We start from the raw sequence: 24,826 nt of genomic DNA, 5'->3' as shown, positions 1-24,826 counted from the left end.
CGGTCTTTTTAAAAACGGAAGTCGGATTTAGCATCATTACAGAAGTGTGTGACGTGGACGAACAGCCATCTTATGAGAAACATTAAGGAAAACATACGATTTTTCCAGTAATTAAAGAAGTATCGTTGTTGGCATCTCAAGGATGTCTGATAGTCGGTCTGTACACCAGTCCAACTATCGTGGCTGGTTGTACAAGTGGACGAACTATTTGAGAGGTTACCAGAAGCGTTGGTTTGTTCTGCAAAATGGACTTCTTTCCTACTACAGGTCAGGATGCAGATCAGTTTGACTCTATGAAATAAAAAGTGCGATCCATTCAAAAGCAGCTAATAAAGCAGTACAATATGTTCGACAATTCATATCTTAAGTCTTGTATATTTGTTTCAAATCTTTTCGCACAGATACTCGATTTTTAAGGAATCTGCCCCACCCCCATACTACATGTGCTTCTGATAATATTACTCGATGCATATCTTTCACTGTCAATTTATATAAACATAGTCTACATCTATAATTTTAAGCTATCTTGAAGTGCTGAAAAAAGCTTGTAACGATGTTCCTCCTAATACTTGTACATGTTGTAGCATGTTGTTTGTCCACCTTGTTTTGAATCATTCCATTTGATTTAGTTTTGCATACATTGTCTTGCTAAGTATGCCTAATTTAATGGTTTTGACAGAATCAAATTAAGCATGTCAGGATTCACAATTGTGTGAAAGTCAGTCAATTTATTGGGACTCAGTACCTCAGTGGTTAGAGCACTGGCAGTGGATGCCAGAGGTCCTGGGTTTGAGTCCATTTTTCATCACCTGTGACAAGTGGAAAATCTTTTGTCTTAATATTTTTCACACAGGAGCCTATATTAATCTACTGTATTTTTTAAACACATACCAAAAGTTGTTTATTTTAAAATACTTATGCTTGAATTTTATTTCAGAAATCAGGCAGAAATGGCTCATACCTGCAGAGGTACAATTAATCTTGCAAATGCCTACATTCACACAGAAGATTCCAATACAATAGTCATCTCTAACAGTGGTACCCACACATTTTACCTGAAGGCGACATCAGAGGTGGAACGTCAGAAATGGGTGACAGCCTTAGAACTTGCCAAAGCCGATGCTATCAAGCTTAATGAACCTGGTAATTTAACTTATTTATTCTAAGCATATGAATTGTTCTGAAAAAAATCATCATTTTGACCTCTTGGATTATCAAGGTTGTCTCTAAGACCCGAGGGCTTGGGAATTTTTCAGCCTATAGTGACATAATTTTCCAGTTATTCTTATATAATTTTCCCTAATCACAATGCAAGGGGAAGGGCCCTAGACAGACATCTACTTTTTTAATGTACCCTGCTATTTCAAAATTCTTACGGAAAACTCTAGTCTGTGGATTATGTTAAAGTACTTGCATTTTTTTTTAATTGAGACATTCTATTGCAGATTAATAGCTCTGCTGCTGTTTGACAACTGACAAGTTGATCTGTGTTTATCCCTGATTGTTTATTTCAGCTGACAGTGATGAAGAGGTAGAACCTGAGCCTGATAAGAATGAGTTACAGAATATGGTAAAAACATTGACGTCCAAACTAGAGGACATGAATACGTGCAATGATTTGATTGCCAAGCATGGCAGTGGTCTACAAAGAGCACTAACAGAGCTGGAGTCAATGGATAACCCTAGTGAAGCTGGAGGAAAACTGAAGGTCATCAATGAAAGAGCCACCATGTTCAGGATCACCACCAATGCTATGATCAATGTGAGTTTACTTCCTTTTATTTTACAAGTATCATAGTATGAGGAAGAACCTTGAATTACATGTATCGTGATACATGTACATGTATGTTCATCTGCAAATCCTGAGGAATAAAATTATTCTATCAGTTATTTTATACTGTTCATCCTTAAAAATGCCCCCTAAGAAAAATTTGGCTGTCACATCAAAGAAGTACTCTTCCTTAATCTATTTTTAGCATGATATGTTGATACAATCAAGATTTTAGAAGATGGTGTCTGGAGTACCAGAGCACCACTTATAACATGTATAAAACAGTCACTTCCAGGTCTTGTCAAACTGTAAAATTTATCATATTATGATTCATAGAGCAATACTATATGTGTAATTTCAAAATGTATCCCATCATGTTCCCAATTTTATCATTGTACATTCCTAAATGTAATTTATCACACTCCAAAATGTATCAATTAGCACTCAAATAGGATTTGTATAACACTTAGAAATGTATCATATCACAATCCAAATGAAAATGTATCATATCATACTCCAAAATGTATCATATAGCTCTCCAACATTGGTAATCCAGAACTTAAATACTGTAGAAGCACAAATTTTCGTTGGGATAAAATTTCGTTGAATTGTCATCAAAAATAGTTTCGTTGGCATTTAATTTCATTGTTTTGAAAGTAAGCCTATTCAATATATAGTCATAAAAAAATTTCGTGTGGGATTTCATTTCTTTGGTAATTGTAAACAACGAAATAAACGAAATTTAATTCCCCACGAATATTTGTGCTTTACAGTATATCACATTTTTAACCCAAAAAGTTTATATTGCACTCAAAATGTGTCATTTGCCAGGCTCCAATTCAAAGTAGAAATAATATCTCAAAGTTTAATTAATTTTCTCTACTTTTTAAACTGCAGTGAACTTGATTATGCATTTCATAATCATATTTCTTTTTGCATTAATCATATTATGAACAGTATTTTGTTCTGTTCTATTCTATCACATTCTTTCATTTGCCTATCTCATTTCATCTTGTTCTAAACAGACATTTAAATTATACACTTTACCTTGTTTACAAAACTAGGTATTATTGCACATGTTGCATTAGATGTAGGTAAAGAATACACTCATTCTACTCCATCTTCACATTGTCTTGTTATATCAATACTTATATGCTTATGAAAAAATGTAAATAATACATACAGTGTATTAGATTTCCAACTCTCTACACTGCCGGTTATAGACAAGATTTAATTGACACTGAGTACTTCAAACCAAAAGAAGTACTTTTATTCTGTATTTACGACAGCATTGTAAGTTTCTGTTTGAATACATTTGTATAGTACAAATCAAAAACCTGTTTATAACTTGTATTTTGTATTTCTATGCTTATTTGATTTGACTCCACCCACCAACCAATTAGATTTGAAAAAGTTGACCACTAGGTAATAACATTGCCCAAAGCTGGTGGGAATGTTCACTTCAATAAAAAGCAAATAGGATGAGGTTTTTCAAATGAGTCAACTATTTCTTGTTTTTTATATAAATACTTGAGTTTTGGCAAAACAAAATTGTATTCAGTATTTTGCTGAACATTTTGTCAACATTTTAGTTTTAAAATAAAATATATTAACAGTTGATTATGAAGTTAGAGTAAGATTTGATTTCAGAATGTTTACAGATATTATGATGATTAGAGTCATGCAGTGTCACATAGTGTATTTGAGAAAATTTTCATAAATATGATAAACTCAAAATTGATAATTATTAATATGGAGAGCCTAAACATTCATTTTACATTAACTAGATTTAATTTTTCTCTTTTTTGTACTGTCTGGAAGTCATTTATAAATTCAAACTTCAGTATAAATAATAGAAGTAAGGTAATGTCGTTGACTCTCTTATCAGGGAAAACTTTATCACGTTATCATGGCAGAGTATGACCTTGTTCATTTAGATAGAGGATATAAAAAGTACGTCGTAAAAGCTGGATTTTACTGACTGGAGACTTAAATAATTACACCCAAAAGTATTATTAGCCTAATTTCTATGGATTGTTCAGGTTAATTTCAAGAAAATAATGAATGATCTAGAAATGTCTGCCTGGAGGAGTTGTGTAGTGTAGGAATAGAAGTCACTTACTGTAGCTAAGGAGGCTCGTGTAATACAGGTAATCTGTGTTATATCTAGGCCTGCGGGGAGTATCTGGACGTGGCCCAGAATCAGGTGAAGAGGCTACAGAAGATCGTTAATTATGAACACGAACAAAGGATGAAGTTAGAGGAGATGGTGGAACATCTGGCCAAAGAACAGGTCACCTTAGAAGCTAAAGCCAAACAATCCATGGGACAGGCCCCGATCAAGAAAGGTAAAGGCCAGTAAACGCTGAACAAGTCCTTAACAGAGGTATACACTTAGGTAAAGTAAAGAAACATCATTGTGTACAGGCTATAAGATACTGAATAATTAATAACATGTTGTAACTGACCAATCTTTATGTAGAGTACTGTATGTACAGTTTATTGGATTTCAACATTATATTGTGGTAGATCTTAATGGGAGAGTAAAGAGTAAAAAATAGAATTAGCTGTACATTGAGCATGTTGAGGGTTTGGTAATTTGCAGAATTCTTATACAATCATATACATTTATTCTCATTTCTCAGTAGTAGTAATAATTTTTATATTCATTTTAACAACTTTATCTATCAATTTCAACTTTTGGTTGATACTTATGCTGATCAGCATAAAGTATTTCTAAATGTTGTACAGTGTTAGTATGATAGCGTTTATTTTTTGAATCATTTTTTGTAGGACCTGGGGGGTCAGATGATGAGGATTTCTTTGATGCTTTGGATTACCAGGCTGAGGAATTTGAAGTGGCTCTTCCACACACACAGACAAAACACAGGTCTTCTGTAGTTTAAATTGAAACATATTAATGTATACCAATACACAAATAAGTGTTGTAGTACTAAAGCACAAATCTATATGCATAATATTAAGTGCATTAATTAAAATTCTGGCATATGCATGACCTTAGCAATCAGTTTGATGATCATTGATAGATATATAATTAAATATATACAAGCATATCCTTATAAGTTGCCATTGACTCTTTTTATGCCCCCCTTTCGAAGAAGGGAGGGCATATTGCTTTGCTGCTGTCTGTTGGTCTGTCGGTCTGTTGGTCCATTTAGTTTCCATTCATTTTCTTCACAACCGTTGCACATACTGAAATGAAATTTGGTATACAGGTATATCAGATGAATATCTAGGTCAAGTTCTGTTTTGGGTGCAATAGCACCATTTTTGACAGAGTTATGCCCCTTGGACTTAGAAAAATTCCAAGTATTTGCAGTTTCTGTTCATTTTCTTTGGAGAGGTTGCACACATTGAAATGGAATTTATTATACAGATTAGTCAGATAAATATCTAGGTCAAGTTCTGTTTTGGGTGCAATAGCACCATTTTTGACAGAGTTATGCCCCTTGGACTTAGAAAAATTCCAACTATTTGCAGTTTCTGTTCATTTTCTTTGGAGAGGTTGCACACATTGAAATGGAATTTAGTATACAGATTAGTCAGATGAATAACTAGGTCAAGTTCTGTTTTGGGTACAATAGCACCATTTTTGACAGAGTTATGCCCCTTGGACTTAGAAAAATTCCAAGTATTTGCAGTTTCTGTTCATTTTCTTTGGAGAGGTTGCAAACATTGAAATGGAATTTAGTATACAGATTAGTCGGATGAATATCTAGGTCAAGTTCTGTTTTAGGTATGATCACACCATTTTTGACAGAGTTATGGCCCTTTTGGACTTAGAAAAATTCCAGTTTGTGGGGGAAGGGGGCATAAGTGTTTTACAAACATCTCTTATTGAATGTGTACTAGAGATAGAGTCCATTTAATTTGAACAGTGTTGTGTCTCACAGTTAACAGCAAAATTTTGATTCTGTATTTTAATGTAATTGTTAGCTCACCTGAGCCGAAGGCTCAAGTGAGCTTTTCTGATCACATTTTGTCCGGGGTCCGTCTGTCCGTCCGTCTGTCCGTCTGTCTGTAAACTTTTCACATTTTCGACTTCTTCTGAAGAACCGCTGGGCCAATTTCAACCAAACTTGCCACAAAGTATCCTTGGGTGAAGGGGATTCAAGTTTGTTCAAATGAAGGGCCACGCCCTTATTCAAGGGGAGATAATTGGGAATTAATGAAAATTTAGTGGTATATTTTAAAAATCTTCTCAAGAACCACTGTGCCAGGAAAGATGAAACTTATGGGGAAACATCCTCAGGTAGTGCAGATTCAAGTTTGTTCAAATCATGACCCCCGGGGGTAGGGCGGGGCCAAAATGGCCGACCAAAGTTTTACATAGAAATATATAGGAAAATTCTTTAAAAATCTTCTTCTCAAGAATGACAAAGCCATAATTCATCATATTTATATGGGAGCATGCTCATGTAGTGTAGATTCAAGTTTGTTCAAATCATGACCCCCCGGGTAAGGGCGGGGCCAAAATGATTTAAAAATCTTCTTCTCAAGAATGACAAAGCCATAATTCATCATATTTATATGGAAACATGCTCAGGTAGTGTAGATTTTTGTTCAAATATTAGGGCGGGGCCAAAATGTCATACATAGAAATATATAGGAAAATTCTTTAAAAATCTTCTCAAGAATGACAAAGCCATAATTCATCATATTTATATGGAAACATGCTCAGGTAGTGTAGATTCAAGTTTGTTCAAATCATGACCCCCGGGGGTAGGGCGGGGCCAAAATGGCTGACCAATGTTTTACATAGAAATATATAGGAAAATTCTTTAAAAATCTTCTTCTCAAGAATGACAAAGCCATAATTCATCATATTTATATGGAAGCATCCTCAGGTAGTGTAGATTCAAGTTTGTTCAAATCATGACCCCCGGGGGTAGGGCGGGGCCAAAATGGCCGACCAAAGTTTTACATAGAAATATATAGGAAAATTCTTTTAAAATCTTCTTCTCAATCATTTTCTAAAAAATAGCAAATCCATGATTGGTCATGGGACTACTTTTGGATTTAAACTTTACAATAAAAAGCCATTTTATACTAGTCCTACCCTTGGTGCTCAGGTGAGCGATGTGGCCCATGGGCCTCTTTTTGTATTTTACAGACATACGGACAGTAGTTTGAGTTTTGACAGTCAGGTTTACGAGTTTGGTTGATGTATAATGTTATCATTAAGTGTTGTTCTTTTACAGACGTACAGACAGTAGTTTGAGATTTGACAGTCACGTTGACAAGTTTGGTTGATGTATAATGTAATCATGAAGTTTTGTTCTATTACAGACGTACAGACAGTAGTTTGAGTTTTGACAGTCAGGTTGAAGTTTGATTGATTTATAATGTTATCGTTAAGTGTTGTTCTTTTACAGACGTACAGACAATAGTTTGAGTTTTGACAGTCAGGTTGATGTATAATGTTATTTGTTTTTTTTACAGATGTACAGACAGTAGTTTGAGTTTTGACAGTCAGGTTGATGTATAATGTTATTTGTTTTTTTCACAGACGTACAGACAGTAGTTTGAGTTTTGACAGTCAGGCTGATGAGCGCAGTAGTGACCTGAGCAGTGAGGAGGAGTCTGAGGGACAGGAAGCCAGGGTCTACTCCCACAAGTCTAAACAGGCCGCCTCCAAACAGGTCTGACATAATAACCTCTGTTAGAGTACCTACACAGAGTAATCTAGACTACTTCTTTAAAAAAGCACAACAAAAGTATATATATATATAACACTCATAGAATTGCATGATAAGTATTTTTTTCTCTTAAAACTTCTGTATGAATATTTTTTTTTTCTAAAATCAACAAATGTCAACAATCAGAGCAAGAATTCCGTACTTCAGAATCCACAGTAATGTGAAAGTTATTGATCTTTATGTGAAAACTTTTTGTAGTTCAAATACAAACTGCATTTTCAAATTTTTACTCAAATGTTTTTACAGCCTACAGCAAGTGTGAAATCCCGAGTAAAGAGAAATGCCAGTGGAGATATGAAAAAGAATGGGGACACTCAGCTGGCGGTAGCTAAACCACAACCAGTCCGAAAAGGAGCTCGTGTCAGACGAACAACGATCCCACCCAAGCCAAACTACAGCCTGAATCTGTGGAGTATTATGAAAAACTGTATAGGAAAAGATCTCTCCAAAATCCCTATGCCTGTAAGTAATCCCTAGGCCTGTTGTATATGTTAAAATATCAAATAATTGTTTGTAACTCTGACATCATAGCCTGTATTATGAAAGATTGAATTTCAAGTGTTTCAATTTTGATCTCTCTTGGTATTTATAGAGGCAAGAGAATACTAGCTATTCACCATCTTTCAGTGTTGTGTTATAAAATGTTTTCATTGGTTTCTTGTGTTGTCAAAGGGATGTAATCATATCTCAAATAACTTTTTATGTGTTTGCATTTGAATATGTAACTCTGAACTTTTGTACTAAGAAAGAGATTTCATCATTATCTGATAAAAATGATCTTGGAAAATGAAAATAAACTAGGCATATGTCTTTCTTTTAAACTAAGCAAATGTCTTTCTTTTAAACAGGTAAATTTTAGTGAGCCGTTGTCCATGTTGCAGCGTTTGACCGAGGACTTTGAGTACGCGGACTGTTTAGATCGAGCAGCAGCCTGTGAGGATTCTGCGGAACAGTTGGTCCACGTCGCAGCCTTTACGATTTCCTCTTACTCCACAACCACCCATCGTAACACAAAACCATTTAATCCACTTCTAGGAGAAACATACGAGTGCGACCGTACTGATGATCTGGGCTGGAAGTCATTTGCTGAACAGGTACAATGGGCATCTTAGTTAATAGGCATAAAAAGAATTAGACTTTTACAATAGGTTACTTTAAACCAAAAATAATGTAGGATTGAATGAAAAAAAATTATCTGATGCTGCAAAAGATTTTGATGGAAAAAATATGTACGGAAACTGTTTTCAAAGATTTGGAAAAGTTCACAGCTAGTCCAGTCATTTATAGCTTTCATGCAAGTAATTTTGCCTAATGGAGATGACTCTTTATTTTAAGTTATTTTTTAAATGCTTACAGGGTGATATTAAAAGGAGATACTGTCTTATACAGTGTTTGTTGTATGTTTCTAGTACATTTTGAAGAAGAATCAGTCATACAGTGTATTTCTAAAATTGCTGATTATACAGAGATTGAAAAATTATTAGCTGCAATAATGTAGCCCTCTCCCTTTTTAGCTCACCTCAACGAAGTTGGGGGGAGCTTATGTGATACCCTCGGCGTCGGCGTCGGCGTCGGCGTCCCGGGTTAAGGTTAAGTTTTTTGGAGCAGATTTCTTTTTAAGAACTTCTATGTCCTATTCTGATTAGACATGCATGGAAAATGGTTTTAGTGTGTTTTATTGTACCAGACAAAGTTTCAGATGCTGCAGTTTCAGCAAAGGAATTACCAGGTTAATGTTTTTGGAGCAGGTTAACATTTTTGGTGCAGTTTTTGGTGTGGGTTTCATTTCCAAGTAACTATAAGCCCTATGTTGACCAAACTTGCATGGATGATACATCTAAGGATGCATACTACCGGGATTGCTTCGGATGCTGAATCTGACCTACATTTTCCAGTTGAGTGAACAGGTTAAAGTTTTTGGTGTAGGTTTCATTTCCAAGTAACTATAAGCCCTATGTTGACCAAACTTGCATGGATGATACATCTAAGGATGCATACTACCGGGCTTGCTTCGGATGCTGAATCTGACCTACATTTTCCAGTTGAGTGAACAGGTTAAAGTTTTTGGTGCAGGTTTCATTTCAAAGTAACTATAAGCCCTATGTTGACCAAACTTGCATGGATGATACATCTAAGGATGCATACTACCGGGCTTGCTTCGGATGCTGAATCTGACCTACATTTTCCAGTTGAGCGAACAGGTTAATGTTTTTGGTGCAGGTTTCATTTGCAAGTAACTTTAAGCCCTATGTTGACCAAACTTGCATGGATGATACGTCTAAGGATGCACACTACCAGGCTTGCTTCGGATGCTGAATCTGACCTACATTTTCCGGTTGAGTGAATAGTTAAAAGTTTTTGGTGCAGGTTTCATTTCCAAGGAACTATGAGTTCTTTAATGACCAGTCTTGCATAGATGATACATCTAAGAATGCATACTTCCAGGCTTGCTTCGGAAGCTGAATCTGACCTACTTTTTGTGGATGAGTGAAAATGTTAGTTTTAATGCATGTTTCATTTCCAATAAACTATGAGCCCTATAATGAGCAAACTTGCATGGATGATACATCTAAAGATGCACACTAATGGACTTGCTTCAGATGCTGAATTGGACATACATTTTTCAGATAATAGACAAGGTAAAAGTTATGGTTGCAGGTCTATTACCAAAAACTATAAGGCTTATATAACATTGTATAAACCAAACTTTCACAAATGCTGCATCAAGAGATGAAAACTCTCAAATTTGCTTCAGATGCTGGATTTTCATTACATTTTCATGAAGAAGAAGTAGTTTAAATTTTTTATGTAGGTCTCTTTCAAAGTATCAGATCAAAATTGCTTTTAAAAATATTTTCATTTTTGGAATGTATACTTTTTGTTGGTTAATTGTGTGACTTTGCCTTACTTAAAGACAACATTCGTTGAGGTGAGCTCTGTAATCTCTGATTACCTATGTTTTCATTTTTCCTCCATCACCGCTGTAGTGTAAAATGTTTAAATTGAAACCGATTAATTAATTTGTTAATAGCTGAAATATATAATTATATATGTGCATGAAGTACTTCAAAAGTCATTTAAAATGAATAAATTTTTAGCAGCCAATCAAGAATAAAAGCTAACAGGCTCCGCCCACTTCATTTGCATACCGTTTCTCAAAGCGTACCGTTCACAAAACGAACCGTTCCGTGCAAGAAACGAAACGTACCGTCCACAAAGCGTACCGTTCCGTGCACAAAGCGAACCGTTCCGTGCACAAAGCGTACCGTTCCGTGCACAAAGCGAACCGTTCCGTGCACAAAGCGTACCGTACCGTTCTCAAAACGAACCGTTCCGTTCACAAAGCGTACCGTTCCGTGCACAAAGCGTACCGAACCGTACCGTTCAAGTGGTGTAGTAGCACGGTTTAGGGTCTGTACCAGCCTTGCTTCGGATGCTGAATCTGACCTACATTTTCTGGACGAGTAAACAGGTTAAAGTTTATGGTGCAGGATTCATTTCCAAGTAACTTTGAGCCCTATAATGACCAAACTTGCATGGATGGTACATCTAAGGGTGCATTCCACTAGGCTGGCTTCGGATGCTGAATCTGACCTACATTTTCTGGATTAGTGGAAAGGTTAATTTTTTTTATACAGGTTTCATTTGCAAGTAACTTTAAGCCCTATGTTGACCAAACTTGCATGGATGATACATCTTAGGATGCACACTAATGGACTTGCTTCAGATGCTGAATTCGACATACATTTTCCAGATAATAGACCTCGTAAAAGTTATGGGTGCAAGTCTATCACCAAGAAACTAAGGCTTATATAAACCAGTTGCACAAATGATGCATCAAGGGATGAAAACTCTCAATCTTTCTTCAGATGCTGGATTTTAATTACATTTTCATGATGAAGAACTGGTTTTTAGTTTTTATATAGGTCTATTCCAAAGTATCAAAATTGCATAAATTTTGCATTTTTGGATGTTTACTTTTTGTTGGTTAATTGTGTGACTTAATTTGCCTTACTTAAAGACAACACACGTTGAGGTGAGCTCTGTAATCTCTGATTACCTATGTTTTAAAAATTTTTTTCTCCAGAAAACATCAGATAAAAAAAAGCGGAGAGGGCTACATTATTGCAGCTAAAAAATTATGAGTTCATTTGCATGTGTTAAATATATATGTATCATATTTTTTCCCTGTTATTTAGCAAGAAAAAAATAAGAGATTTTTACCATGTAGTCCAATTATAAATATTTTATATGAATATCTGAGAGAGACTCCTAACTGGACCTGAACCAGCATTGGAAGAAGGTAAAATGAATTTGATTGGTTGTTTGTAATACTAGGTTAGTCACCATCCGCCCACCGCTTCCCAATACACAGAGGGCAATGGATGGTCATTGTGGCAGGAATTCACAATGGGGAGCAAATTTCGAGGAAAATATCTCCAAATTATTCCTCTTGGTAAGAAAGCTCAAACTCACAGAGTGGTGATTACTAGTAACCTGTAGCTCCTACGGTGATGGTCCTGCTGTATAGACTCGGAGATAAGATGCAATTTCAGTTAGGAATTTATTACAAAAATGATTTTGTGGCAAATAATGAAGCACTTTTATACTATGTAATTTCTTTTTAATCAACAAGGTTAACAGCCATATGAAATTGCATCTTGTCTGCTATCCTTTTTTCCTGACACACTCTCAGTTGTCAAACAAGAGAGCAAAGCACAGCAGAATTAATTTACACTTTTCCTTATTTCACATGCTTTCATAAAGAATTCGTACAACTTTTATTTCCTATATACTTTGAAGCTTTGCTTACTTTCTTGCTTGATACAGACTAGTTTCCATGGGTCTCTTCTTTTGGTTGATTTTTTTGCCTGACTTTAAGGTGGGCCATCACCCGCCTCTGGCCGCGGTGCACAGAGAGGGACGAGAATGGATACTCTACCAGGAGATGGCTATAGCTAGTAAATTCAAGGGCAGTTACTTTCAAATCACACCTCAGGGTAATACGTTCGAATTCTTTAGGTAGCCATCTGTGTGTCATGGGAATGGCTTTTGGTAAAGTTATGCATTCTTATCCCTACTTGTGTACATAGCCTTAATCTGTCTTGCTTGCTCTTTTATAATTCTCTTGTCACCATTAGTGTCCAGAAATGTATGTTGTAGTCCTCATATTTGTCATATTCAGTAGTGAGGCAAGCTTTACTTTCTTCCCATTGCAACAAAGTTATGAGGAGATATTTGCATATAGTGTTTGGTCTGTGTTTTGTCCGTTTATATGTTCGTGCATATATAGTAGACACACTTTTAATGTTAACAATTTGAAATTAAGGCTTAAACTTCCTTTAAGATTGTTTTTTGGTGGGGGAAACTTCTTGTAAATGGGTCGTAAGGTCAAAGTCAAAACAGTGATAAGTTGTTTCAGTATAAAACACACCAGGGACCACATAACTATTATGGACACAAAAGACACATAGATATACATACCAGCCAATGCTTTATCATAAAACAATCTATTAAAGGCCAATGTGGCAGTTAAACACAAGCCCCAACAAGCTTTTGACAGACACTAGTATCATATACATATTAGAAGTAGAACAGTAAAACAATAAAACATGCAGCACTATAGACATAGATTTCCATCACAATAGTACAGCATACAGTCACATTAATAAAAGACAGGTCAGATAAAGACACAGAAAACAGAAAGTAGCCTTGCGTTGAGAGGGGATGAAATATTGAGAGGATTTTATATCTTGTTCAAGCTTTTGTTGTTGTTTATTTTCTGTTTCACAATTTCACTGAAGATTTTCCTTGTCTTTTAAATAATTTATTGTCTTGGAAACTTGAACATGTGCAAGGCATGATTGTAAAGGGGTGCATGTTTAGATAGACTCTACACAATTTTTGTAACTAACCATTAAAGCCATGGAACCTGCATTAAGTTATAGCCAAAAGTGTAAGCCAAGCTTCTTATTACTTAAGTCAATTTCCCCCTGTAATTATCATTTTTTCATAAAAAGGTAGTGATAAAAAGATGAATTAATAGTATTATAGTGTGTTGCTCAAAATCTTGAGTGAAAATTGAGTTATCTTTCTTAGCAGAGAGTATTTCTTGCTTGGATAAAGGATATGCAGATAAAATTAGTCAAGGGGTACTTTATGAAATATACTCTGAAAATTCATAGTCCTTATTACTTACCATTGTAAATTGAAATATTAGTACAAGGTAACTATTGTTAACTTCTGAATGATAAAAATTTATCAATCCATCTGTTTTGAGGCAGACTGAAAAAAAATTGAAGAAAAGCCAGCAGGTTTGCCCGGGGCATGGCCACTTATTGTTAAACTGATCATTCCTTGATATTTCTGTGTAGGTATAGCCCACCTTGTGTTTAAGAAGTCAGGCAATCATTACACCTGGAGGAAAGTCACCACAACTGTCCACAACATTATTGTGGGCAAGTTATGGGTGGATAACCATGGTGAAATGGATATAACCAATCACAAGACACAGGATAAATGTCATCTCAAGTACTCGGCTTATAGTTACTTCTCCAGGGAAATCCCGAGAAAGGTGAGAGATATAGAGACTTTGAAATCAATGTCCTTGTTTTGTTTTCAATGAAATTTTCAGATTGATCTGACATGGAAAATTTTGCTCAGAAAGACGAGATAAAATCTGAAAATGATGAGATGTTTCAAATGTGTCAGACTTAAAATATGACAGATATACAAGTATATATATACCTATTTATTACAGGTTACTGGGGTGGTCACCGATCAAGATGGCGCTGCTAAGTGGGTCCTAACGGGAACCTGGGACAAAAGAATGGAAGCCGCCAAGGTGGTGCACATTGATGAATCTAACAAAGGAAAGCCCGTGTTTGAGACAGGCCCACATATCTGTATCTGGGAGAAAAGACCACTGCCGTAAGTTTATAGTCTTTTGTAAAATATTAATTTATTTGTAGGTCTCATTTAACTTATGTATGCAGGCAAATCCTAAGTGTTGATAATAATTTTTTATGGCAATTGCATTTATTTTGCTGAAAGAGGGAGAAAAGAACAAAATTGATTCTGTGGCAAATTTTTTTAAAAAATTGAAGAACCAATTCTGATTTTGAAATACATGTAGTGTCAAAGAAATATACTTCTCAATTTTTTATTCATTTTTTCCCTATAGTCCAGGAGCAGAGAAGATGTATAACTTCACAACACTAGCTGTGACCCTTAATGAGCCAGAGGATGGCGTTGCACCGACAGACTCTAGGCTGAGACCGGACCAGCGGGCGATGGAGGAGGGAAATTGGGACGAAGCCAATAAATTCAAACTACAGCTGGAGGAAAAACAGAGGGCTGCCAGGAAAAAACGGGAAGCGGAGGCAGAGGAGGCTGCTAAAAGGGGTAAGTACGAAGACTGGGGATCAGTAGCGACAAAAATTCTGTATCACCTTATATAAATGATTAAGATTCTGACTTTAAGATACAAACTTTTTATGAAATAAATTATTTTATTTATTATATATACATTTTGCTGATTTCAGGAGAAACAGTTAAAGGTTACCAGGCTGTCTGGTTTGAAATGAAACAAGACCCTATCACGGGAAGTCCTATACACATGTACAATGGACGTTACTGGGACTGTAAAGAGAAAGGGGACTGGTCAGTCTGTCCTAACATATTCTTATAGCTGATGTAGTCACTTAGGAATTATTTTATTACCAAAGTAATCTGATCATGACTGACTTCTATCAAATAGAGATGCAGGTTTAAATTGTGATATGAAAATTAAAAAAATAAATCCATCGTTTTTTAATATATTAAGTAATTGATTATAATCCATGTCTTCAGTTGTTTTTGTGTAGTAGAGCAATGTACTGTGAGTGTGTGTGAGAGAGAGAGGAAGAGAGAGAGAGCCCACTTTATAAGTTGCTGAAGAGACTTTAGGTCACCCAAAGCAATAACAGCAAGTTTATGATAATCCCCATTGAAGCATTCATCCACAGGTTCACGGTTTATTTTTATTTATCTTTTACAATTGATTCAGTTCATTCAGTTTGGTGCCATATTATACCTGTATTTTTTACTCCCTGTACAGTCAATTTCTTCTGTTCCCGGCCTCATGTTTTTTGTACTGGCTGTACAGTAGATTCTGTCTATCCATGGCCCTTTTTATATTGTACTTTACAGTAGATCCCAACTTTTACTGGTCAAAGAACTCTGAATTTTTATTGTTACCCAACATTCCTTTCTTGCCTTTGTTTTATTTATTCCAGTCTTTTTTTTAAAATATGATTTAAAAGCTGACCATTTTTATGACATGAAGCAGAAGATGATGACATGGTAGTGTGAATTTATAGAGGTGTTGTGATGTTCATGTGGCTTTTGCTCAGTATGCATTGATGCATTACCTAGTGTAGCAAATGTTCATTTTTATGCAATGAATATATCAAAGGTTGACTTTTTATTCCCATCATTTAACATAAAGCCTTTGTAAATCGTTGATTTTGTGTAAATTCAGACAAGAATTAGTGTAGAGAGTAGGAACGATATGTGAACACATGCACTGCGTATTGTTGATTATGTGTAATCTATGTCAATAAGATATAATTTGGGATTGCAATATTGTGATTGAATTATATCGTGTATTATTAGTTACATAGTCTTTTAGTGACAGGGTATGGGATGATACCTGGTTAGTAAATTTCATACCTGGCGAGGCGGAGCCGAGTCAGGTATGAAATTTACTAACCAGGTATCATCCCATACCCTGTCACTAAATGACTATGTAACGAATTTACCCCACCGATGAAACATTTGCGTTTTATCTGTAGTTTATAAATGGTTTTCTCTGCTAAATGCTTCATTGCGCTTATACTGTGCCTATTATGACGTCACGTTTGCGTTTGTGACGTAATACATCGACGGGTATAGATTTTACTGACCGGGTATGGATTTACAACTGACCGGATATAAGTAATCCACCGCCTTCACGTGACAGACTTCAACCAATCGTAAGCCAGGATTTCACGGAAAAATCAACAGAGGTGGGGTAAATATATATATAGGAACAAGTCACATTGACTGCTTATTTTATTTTAATGTGTGAAGTAAGGGTCCTCTAGACTGTACAGGTTTTCTAAATGCATGTATTTTGTCTGATATTGCTGATGTGTTTTTGAATGTATGCGAAAAACATTTTTTTCACATTAATTTATGTATAAACTCGTGCCAGTGAAACATGGGGGTGACATAGAATGTTCACATTGTAAACTCTTCAATATATTAGTATAATGTTGTTTGTTTTGTTGCTAATATATTTAAGAGTAGTCTACAGTGGAGGTTATCTCAGTATATCATACAGCACATTATTACAAGGATCTTTATGAGAACTGTACACTACTATTGTAATCTTTCAAATGAATTTAGTCACTTTTAAGATGGGCATTCTTGTTTACATTATCTTTATGTGTATTCAGACTTACCGGTATTATCCCTACAATCATATCTCAGGATTTGGTACATTTTGAATTGTGTGGCCACTGGATTCTGTGGAAATTACTGATATTGAGACCATTTTTAAAATAGTGTTTGCTTGCCCTCTCCCAACTCTGGTTAAAATTATTGAGTCTGTAGGTAGGTGGGAATTTTTTTTTAAAAGAAAATTTCAACATATTTGTTGACGGGGTACGAGGAATAAAAAGGAAAAAAAATGTCCCAAAATGTCAAAAAATCTTTTGAGTCTGGCCATTTTTAGTCAGAGGGCAACCAAACAATCATTTAAAGTTGGCCCTAGCAAATTTTTTATGGAGGTTTTGGAGGCCCACTATTTCAGCAGGAGATTCAGTTGATCTAACATAATCAAAATAACATTTCCTGGTTATTTATTGAAACACTTTACAATATGTAAGTATAACCATTGCAGTAATTTTATTGAATAGCATGCATTATGTGTAAAAAGATTTTTTCATACATGCAGATAAAATGCAGTTAATCAGATTTTTATTTCATTGGTTGAGATTGGTTGAGAAATGGACACTGTATTACGTTCCTGGAAATCATGTGTAAACTTCAGAGTTACAAGGACCATGTTTGATAAATTGTAAATGTACATAACATGCTAATCAGTTTTTTAAATGTCAGATGCAAACTTATTTACTTTTCCAAGTAATATTCAAGGTAAAATTTCCAAAGCTATGTTATTGTTGGAAGTGCCCCACATATAGCTGTGAATTTTTTAAAAAAAATTTGCTTTTTTACTAGTCACAAGCTTGATGAATGTTGTATATTATGAATTGTGGTGGATCTATACACAAGCTTGAGTGATTGTTGTAGAATGTAAACTCTAGTAAATTTATTTCACAAGCTTGAGTGAATGCTGTAATATGTGAAATGTGGTGGATCTATTCACAAGCTTGAGTGATTGTTGTAGAATGTAAACTCTTGGTGAATATATTTCACAAGCTTGAGTGAATGTTGCTCTTCTTGATAAGCTATATTGGTCATATTGGACCTTTTTGACATGTTAAAATAAAATTAAAATTGAACACTCGGACATTGTTTTGCTTATTGCTAGAGGCAGATGATACAGTGACAAGACCTGTGTTTTGACTTGCCCTGTAAATACATGTACATGTATATCTATCCAGATGTATCAAAAGTGATTGTGGAGTTTATTAAAGCTGAACACAATTCGTAAAAGGATTTTGTCCACCATATCCGACTGGTCTCTTGCTATATTTGAGGGTCACTGATGTAGATGGACATATGCTGTGCTCTTGATAGCGACAAAAAAAAACTACTAATGCAGTCAGTGCAGTATACAAACACAAATACATGTACGCAATGTAAACAAAGGCAATGCAAGATCTAGCATGAACACGTGTCGCCATTTCATGCTTATACACACAATAAAGCACTCAGGTGTAACGAATGCGAAGAGTATACTCCGGTGCTGATAACATAGTAATATCGAAAATGGCATATGCCTATTTACGAGTCGTGTTCAGCATTAATATCCATAATCAGTACTTAATATTGTTGGCCGTTCCATTCAAGATTAATAAAGAAGTATGTGAATATATTTCACAAGCTTGAGTGAATGTTGCTCCTCTGGATAAGCTATATAGGTCATATTGGACATTTTTGACATGTTAAAACAAAGAACGAGGGCGCTTTTGATTGGCATTCGGCAGGAATCTGGGCGTTATTGAAAAGTGAATTTATCGACATGTCACATGAAATTTTAACATTTTTTAATTAATCGGTTTCCTGTGCAACAGGAAAGAAACATATTTTCCCGAAATTGGGCTTTTATTTGCTAAAAAATAACTTGAAAATTGGCCAGATCAGACATTTGGTACAAAATGGTACATTTTTAAACACGTTTTTCTAAAAATTTTCTATCTGTGGGTCTTCTCTCCATGATTTTGAAACATTATTTGTGTGTATTTTAATTCAAAGAAACGAATACACTTTTTTAAAAAATGGAGAGAAGACCCAGAGACCACGAAAACTGAACTTTTCCCAAAAAAATCCAAATGTGTGAATGTGGTGCTTCTTTGTCCTTTTAAAATCAGCTGTATATGTGTAGCGGTAATAGCACAGTAAGTTGGGCTAGCTGTCCAGTGCACTCGATGCGAAAAGTTTTTGGTTCGAGCCTAGCATCGGGCGTTAATTTTTGTTTCCATGCAAACAACCATTCATTTTGTCAGTTTCGTTTTATGTACAGATGCATTAAAATTTTGAATTAGATCAATTTTGGTTCAGTTTGTTTCTTGAGTGAAATCAATTCTAATCTTCTATTCTATAATGTACATGAACACGTATTATGCATCTATGCATTAAATATTTTGGGTGTTTATTTTTTGTGAAACATTACTATGCTACAGTACCCCCTAGGAAAAACGGACACTAATGTTACAATTTCACAATGTCTTTCAAACTAAATGAAAAAAAAAACACCTATGGACGTGTTTGTAAAATCTGACCAGCTATGTTCAGCCAACCAATCATGGACATTTAAACCATAAATGTTTCGTACAAATGATTCCTGCAGATCACCCGCCAAATGCGTCCATCTTCTTTAAAATAGAACACTCTTTGAAAAATTAAGAATCTACACTTCCTCATATGAAGTGGACCGTAGCAAAGGTTTCAAAAGTTGGGGGGAGGGGGAGGGGTCAAGTACTAATCAACTGGAATTTCCAGTGTTCAACCTTACAGCAACAAAAAATGGGGGAGCCAACCAGCATCTATAGCCAAACTTGAGGAAAATTTAAAACCAAATTACCATTTTCAGAAAAAGGGGGTGGGATGTGTTAGAGGTTTCCACACAAGTTTAACCTTTTCCAACCCAAAGGTTTTCACGGAGAATTTTTATAATGACCCTATCCTAATTTACTTTTTCTTGATTATCCCCCCTTAGAAGGGGTTAGGTCTTTTATTTGAAGTTTAGAACCACTATGTCCAAAAATGTTTTGCAGCATGCTTTTATCCTCTTACAAACTATAGCGAAGACTGCCAAAAACTGTTTTGATTCTTTGGATTTTATCAACAAGAATTTGACGGTGTTAATTATGTAATATTTACATTTCTATTTGTTTTCTCTGTGATAACTCTGAAAGTTTTAAAGTGAGCTGATTTCTTGATAATTCTACCGGAATGTAAATTTCGCCAAGAGAAAGGCTTCATCCGTTATGCAAATTATTCCACGTGTCAACTACCGTTATGCCCTAGCATACTCGACAAACTAGACGGTGATTCCTTTAATAACCAAAATTATCGAAATCATAATTTGGCCATGAAATGCACGTTTATTTGTTGTTGTTTTTTTCGTTCGAAATACGAAAAGTCAAAAAAATATATTTCATCTTAACAGTTAACAATGTTCTAATAGATGTCCTATAATAACCGTAATAAATGCTGAACAGGGCGGTTTTGAGTGTTGTAGTTCTTGATTACAATATTCTGAATCATTTTAATTTATTTATAAATGATTTCTCTTTTCCTCTTAGAAATAAGGTTTGATTTGGCAATTTTCAGATCAGAATAACATTTGTTAACGATTTTTTCTCATTCGATTTATACTTAGTTAATCTGACGATACAGCTTCGATACTAATATGCAGGATATCTGTGGAATGATTATGTATACTCAAAGAATTGTTCACAGAGATCTTAAATCATTATATTTCAATCACATCTGATGTTTCAAACAGAATATAGGAGAAAAAAGGTAAAGAATCAAACAGTGAATTTCTTGATTTCTCAGAAAGTCTGCCGAAAAAGACGATCAACAATTGATGATTTTCCTTGATATAATTCTGTTTGAGAAAAACATATGGTTCTGAAGTAAGAGAATAAAGAAACAGACCGGGAACACAAACGTCACAGTTATGCATCTGCCACCCAAACAGCCAAGATACGCCGTATCTAAGTCAAATCTAACGGAACTGAACGAGTAGCCATTTGTAACCTACACCCTTAAATGACCAGGGCGCATGCGTATTGTAATGGGATTCTTTGCAAAGTAATAACCCTGGAAGATATTATTGATGCAAGAATACGTTTGAGGATGTTTGACATTTTTCACCTGATTTGTGAAGGATCCAGTTTCCATTCGACAGAAGCTAGAGGCGTAAATGAAAAAGAGTATAAGTAAATAAGACCTGCACGTTACACAGAAACATGCCGCTAGTACAAAATCATTAGTTATATCTTTTAAAACCATTTTCTTGTTCCAAGTGTCAGGATCTTTGTATAGTGTACACAACTTTCACTGTCAAGTTAGAATTATAATGTTGCTACATTTAATTTTTAGAAAAACAAGAATTCATATTTTACCACATGTATAACAATCGTTCGATATGAATACGTATTAGGCTATATTAGCTAAATATTATATAATTATTATGCATATACTAAGTTATTAGAACTGATGATTATTATATATAACTTAGAAGTTACTTTAGTGTTGGGTTGTCTAAATTCTGGAATCTTGAAAAATAGTTACGACACAGTGAATCTAAAACATGACGTGAAATTCTGATTTAAAATGAAAAGAGCAAAACAATCAACTGTTTTGCGAACATAGATAGAAATTGAAACAATGTTATTTTTAAGCACACGTTTTGCTATCCGCTTTACTATATTTTAATTCATTTTCGGTTGTTTTGCTTTTCGAGTCAATTTTCTTATTTCATTGACAACATCTTGTTAAATCTTAATATATTGAATATTTTAAAAGATATAATCATACAAATATGATCCAGATGAATCACTCCTAGGAACTATTTGTTTAATGATTATTTATAATTGGTTCAAGTAGGGTTTACGGAAAATTAAGTAGATCCGTAAAACCGATTAACATCTTTCAAATTGAAAATAAAGAAATAGTTTCCTTAATAAAACAAAAGTGAGCGTTTTGTCTTGTTACGTCAAGGAAATAGTCCACAAAAAGAGTTTTTCCATAAATGGTTGACAAGTTTACTCTGTATTGTCATCACAAATGTCGACCGGTCGACAGTTGATACCTAATTGGTAAACTAATCCCTTACAATAAAGGTGAACATTTAATTTCTAAATCTTATCGATCACAACAAAAGGTCGACAGTTGACAAACAATTGGGATACTGTATTCCGTGTCAACTCGTCAACCTGTCGACTTGTCAACCCGTCGACCTGTCTTCCTGAATACATGTTGACTTATCAAGCAAACAATCTGTCAACCTGTTGACCTGTCAACCTATCTATTTGTCCACAATTTTATCAAAAGGTTCCTACGCTACATAGAATTTCTCCAATTTTCTTCATATTCTTTAGCAATGCACATTGATTCTTCAATCTTTTGTGCATGAAAATATTTACCGGTACTACTTATCCATATAACCTAGTTGATCTTGTAATTATATATACAGTTAAATTCTTTGTCATTTGACAAATAAGTTTGCAAACTATACTTACTAGTAACTTAAGAAGGGATTCTTCTCATATTTCTTGTATTAAAAAAATTATGAAATTTTCACAGAATCAAGAGTGCAATATCACTAAGTGATGATATCAGTGAAATTAAATTTGACCGTTTTACATTAGAGGAAGGTCAGGTCAAGGTCATTACATTTACTTTGAACATTTACATTTACATTTCAGAATATTGAATGCTTTTCTTTTTGCATAAAAAGATATTACCATAGATGGTTTTTAAGATGATATTACCAACTTGACAATAGTAATTAAACTAAGATGGCTATTGGCAAATTCGAATTTTCTCTATTTTTCTTAAATTTTTATGATAGGCGCTATATATTAGTTATTTTCATAAGCTTCCTATAGTTATATTTATTTTATTTTCTCATATGGTAACACTGTCATTTAAAGATACAACATGATTTAAAAAAAAGTTTTGATCCTTTTAACTAAGCGAGATAAAAAAAAACCCCACTTTTTACGAATTTTGCATCAAATCTGTACTTTAGATTGGACGCTTTTAAAAGTTATTTTAATTCTGGTTTGTTTGGAAAATCATATTAATTTGATATCTTTAAAAACTTTAGTCCCTTATTATAAATTAAACTTACATTTGAATATTTCTTTAAGTTTTTGATTGTGTAAAAATTAAAATAGAATTCATTGTTCTATAATAATTTTGAGAGATAGAAAAGAAAACATCTTCATACGCCGCCATTCCGCCAAAATATAGTCTCTGCGAGATTTCAAATGCAGTTTACCATTTCTATTTTTAGTTGTACAATCTTGATGAGGAAAGAAAAATACGATCATTTATCCCTTGCATCTAAATGAAACATACATGTATGGAGATAAAGAACAGTTCGTAGAACAGTATTCAACATCAAAAGTCCATAAAAACAGTACAAAACAGGAGCAGAGCAAATACGGACCTCCAAAACATCAGAGGTGGGATCAGGTGCCATGGAGGACTGAGCATCCCCTGCTGACCGGTCACACCCGCCGTGTGCTCCTTGTCATTATCAGGAAATAACGGAAAAATCCGCCGTCAATTCAGTGTATAAATAATGGACTAACAATTAGCATGAAAAATGTCAGTCAGCATTTGACTCAATGATAAATTGTATTTGCTGACAAGGATAAATAATAAATATATAATACATAAAACCATATATACTTTGATTAATATTTCATCTAGTCAGAAGAGAGGAATCCTACCGTAAGAAGTTTATGAAATGCAATATTAAATTTTAATTTACATCTCATCATTGATTATTCATCATTGCAAAAAAGGATATACTTATGATATTTCCAATTATAATGTATGTCAATTTTCATACCCATTGTAAATAAATATTTTAACAACCTTTATTGCATTTGTTTAGTAAAATCATGTTTCTGCGGTGAAATTTGATTAAGTCTGTTTACTCGTTTCTTGCTGTGTCGAATGTCAGAAGCAATAATTGCCTTTCACGGTGTGTAAAATCTTAAATCTTTCAGCAATAATGGACAATATGCATAAAGCAGATCGCGTTCAAGTGCAATTCAACACCTACAATTAGTCGGAAAAAGTGTTTTAAAACCTTAGTAGGAAAGTTTTTTAAAACATACTGATGATACCATAATATAGACACAAAGAATCAATTTTAAGGTAAACTCGCAAAAATTAACCCGCTTTTATCTGTATGGTGCTGAAATCCGCGAATTATTGTTCTTGCGAATGATGCCGAAGAGCCATTTATGCAAAACAAAAATACAAAAATAAAAATAAATAAATAAATAAATAAAAATAAAAATCTATTAAATTAAGTATTTTATTAAATTTAAAAAATGAGGAACAAGTTTTTTCAGCTTTGTGGTTGAGGTTACACTTGGTCAATACTGTGGCTTTCAAACACCAACGAATAAGTTGATAATGTTGGCCCGCCCCAAACGTGACGTAAGCGGTCTAATACCTCATCAACAGGTCCAATATTTCACTCAGCGGTCACCATCGTTTTTTTTTCTTATGACCGCTCAGTAAAACATTGGAAATGATAACTTTTTTAAAAAGGATTTTTCATTTCGTCGATGGATTCTTTTATTCCTCTGTATATGTGTACTAGAAAATGCTTTGTAAATAAAGTACTTGTATCATCGATATCAGGTTGATGCCTCTTTTCTTGTTTTTACTTTAAATTATCTGCCATGATTATGCATGTGTTGGCATTTCGAATTTATTATCTCGCTCGAATGATGAATCTTTATGACATTCAATCATCAACTGACGAAAACCATTCAACCTGGAATTGGCTTCTGGATCAACTAATTAACGAAACTCACCATTTCTGCCAAAGCTAACACAGACCGTTATTGTGGTCTGGGGTTTA

General features: G+C 34.5%; 1 protein-coding gene across 2 annotated transcripts; it reads left to right on the top strand.

The window, feature by feature from the left end:
* Positions 1 to 14: 14 nt before the first annotated feature.
* LOC134230887 (oxysterol-binding protein 1-like) lies at positions 15 to 16,134 on the top strand. Of its 2 annotated transcripts, none has more exons than XM_062712756.1 (13): positions 15 to 267; positions 938 to 1,143; positions 1,515 to 1,762; positions 3,942 to 4,119; positions 4,565 to 4,661; positions 7,302 to 7,434; positions 7,738 to 7,953; positions 8,340 to 8,585; positions 12,374 to 12,491; positions 13,866 to 14,065; positions 14,252 to 14,421; positions 14,675 to 14,895; positions 15,036 to 16,134. In XM_062712756.1, the coding sequence occupies exons 1-13, from the start codon at positions 143 to 145 to the stop codon at positions 15,179 to 15,181; spliced, it is 2,304 nt and encodes a 767-aa protein (XP_062568740.1). In that variant the 5' UTR covers positions 15 to 142; the 3' UTR covers positions 15,182 to 16,134. The 2 variants fall into 2 exon arrangements, with proteins under 2 accessions (XP_062568740.1, XP_062568739.1); XM_062712755.1 differs by lacking the exon at positions 12,374 to 12,491 and adding an exon at positions 11,830 to 11,947 and having other exon boundaries at positions 30 to 267.
* The last annotated feature ends 8,692 nt before the right edge of the window (positions 16,135 to 24,826 follow it).

The sequence above is a fragment of the Saccostrea cucullata genome, unplaced genomic scaffold (genome assembly GCF_032062105.1).
Source record: "Saccostrea cucullata isolate Sc308-1 unplaced genomic scaffold, CSIRO_AGI_Scuc_v1 ctg361, whole genome shotgun sequence".
NCBI lineage: Eukaryota > Metazoa > Mollusca > Bivalvia > Ostreida > Ostreidae > Saccostrea > Saccostrea cuccullata.
The sequence above is the reverse complement of the archived record's forward strand: the minus strand, read 5'-3'. Positions and strand labels throughout refer to the sequence as shown.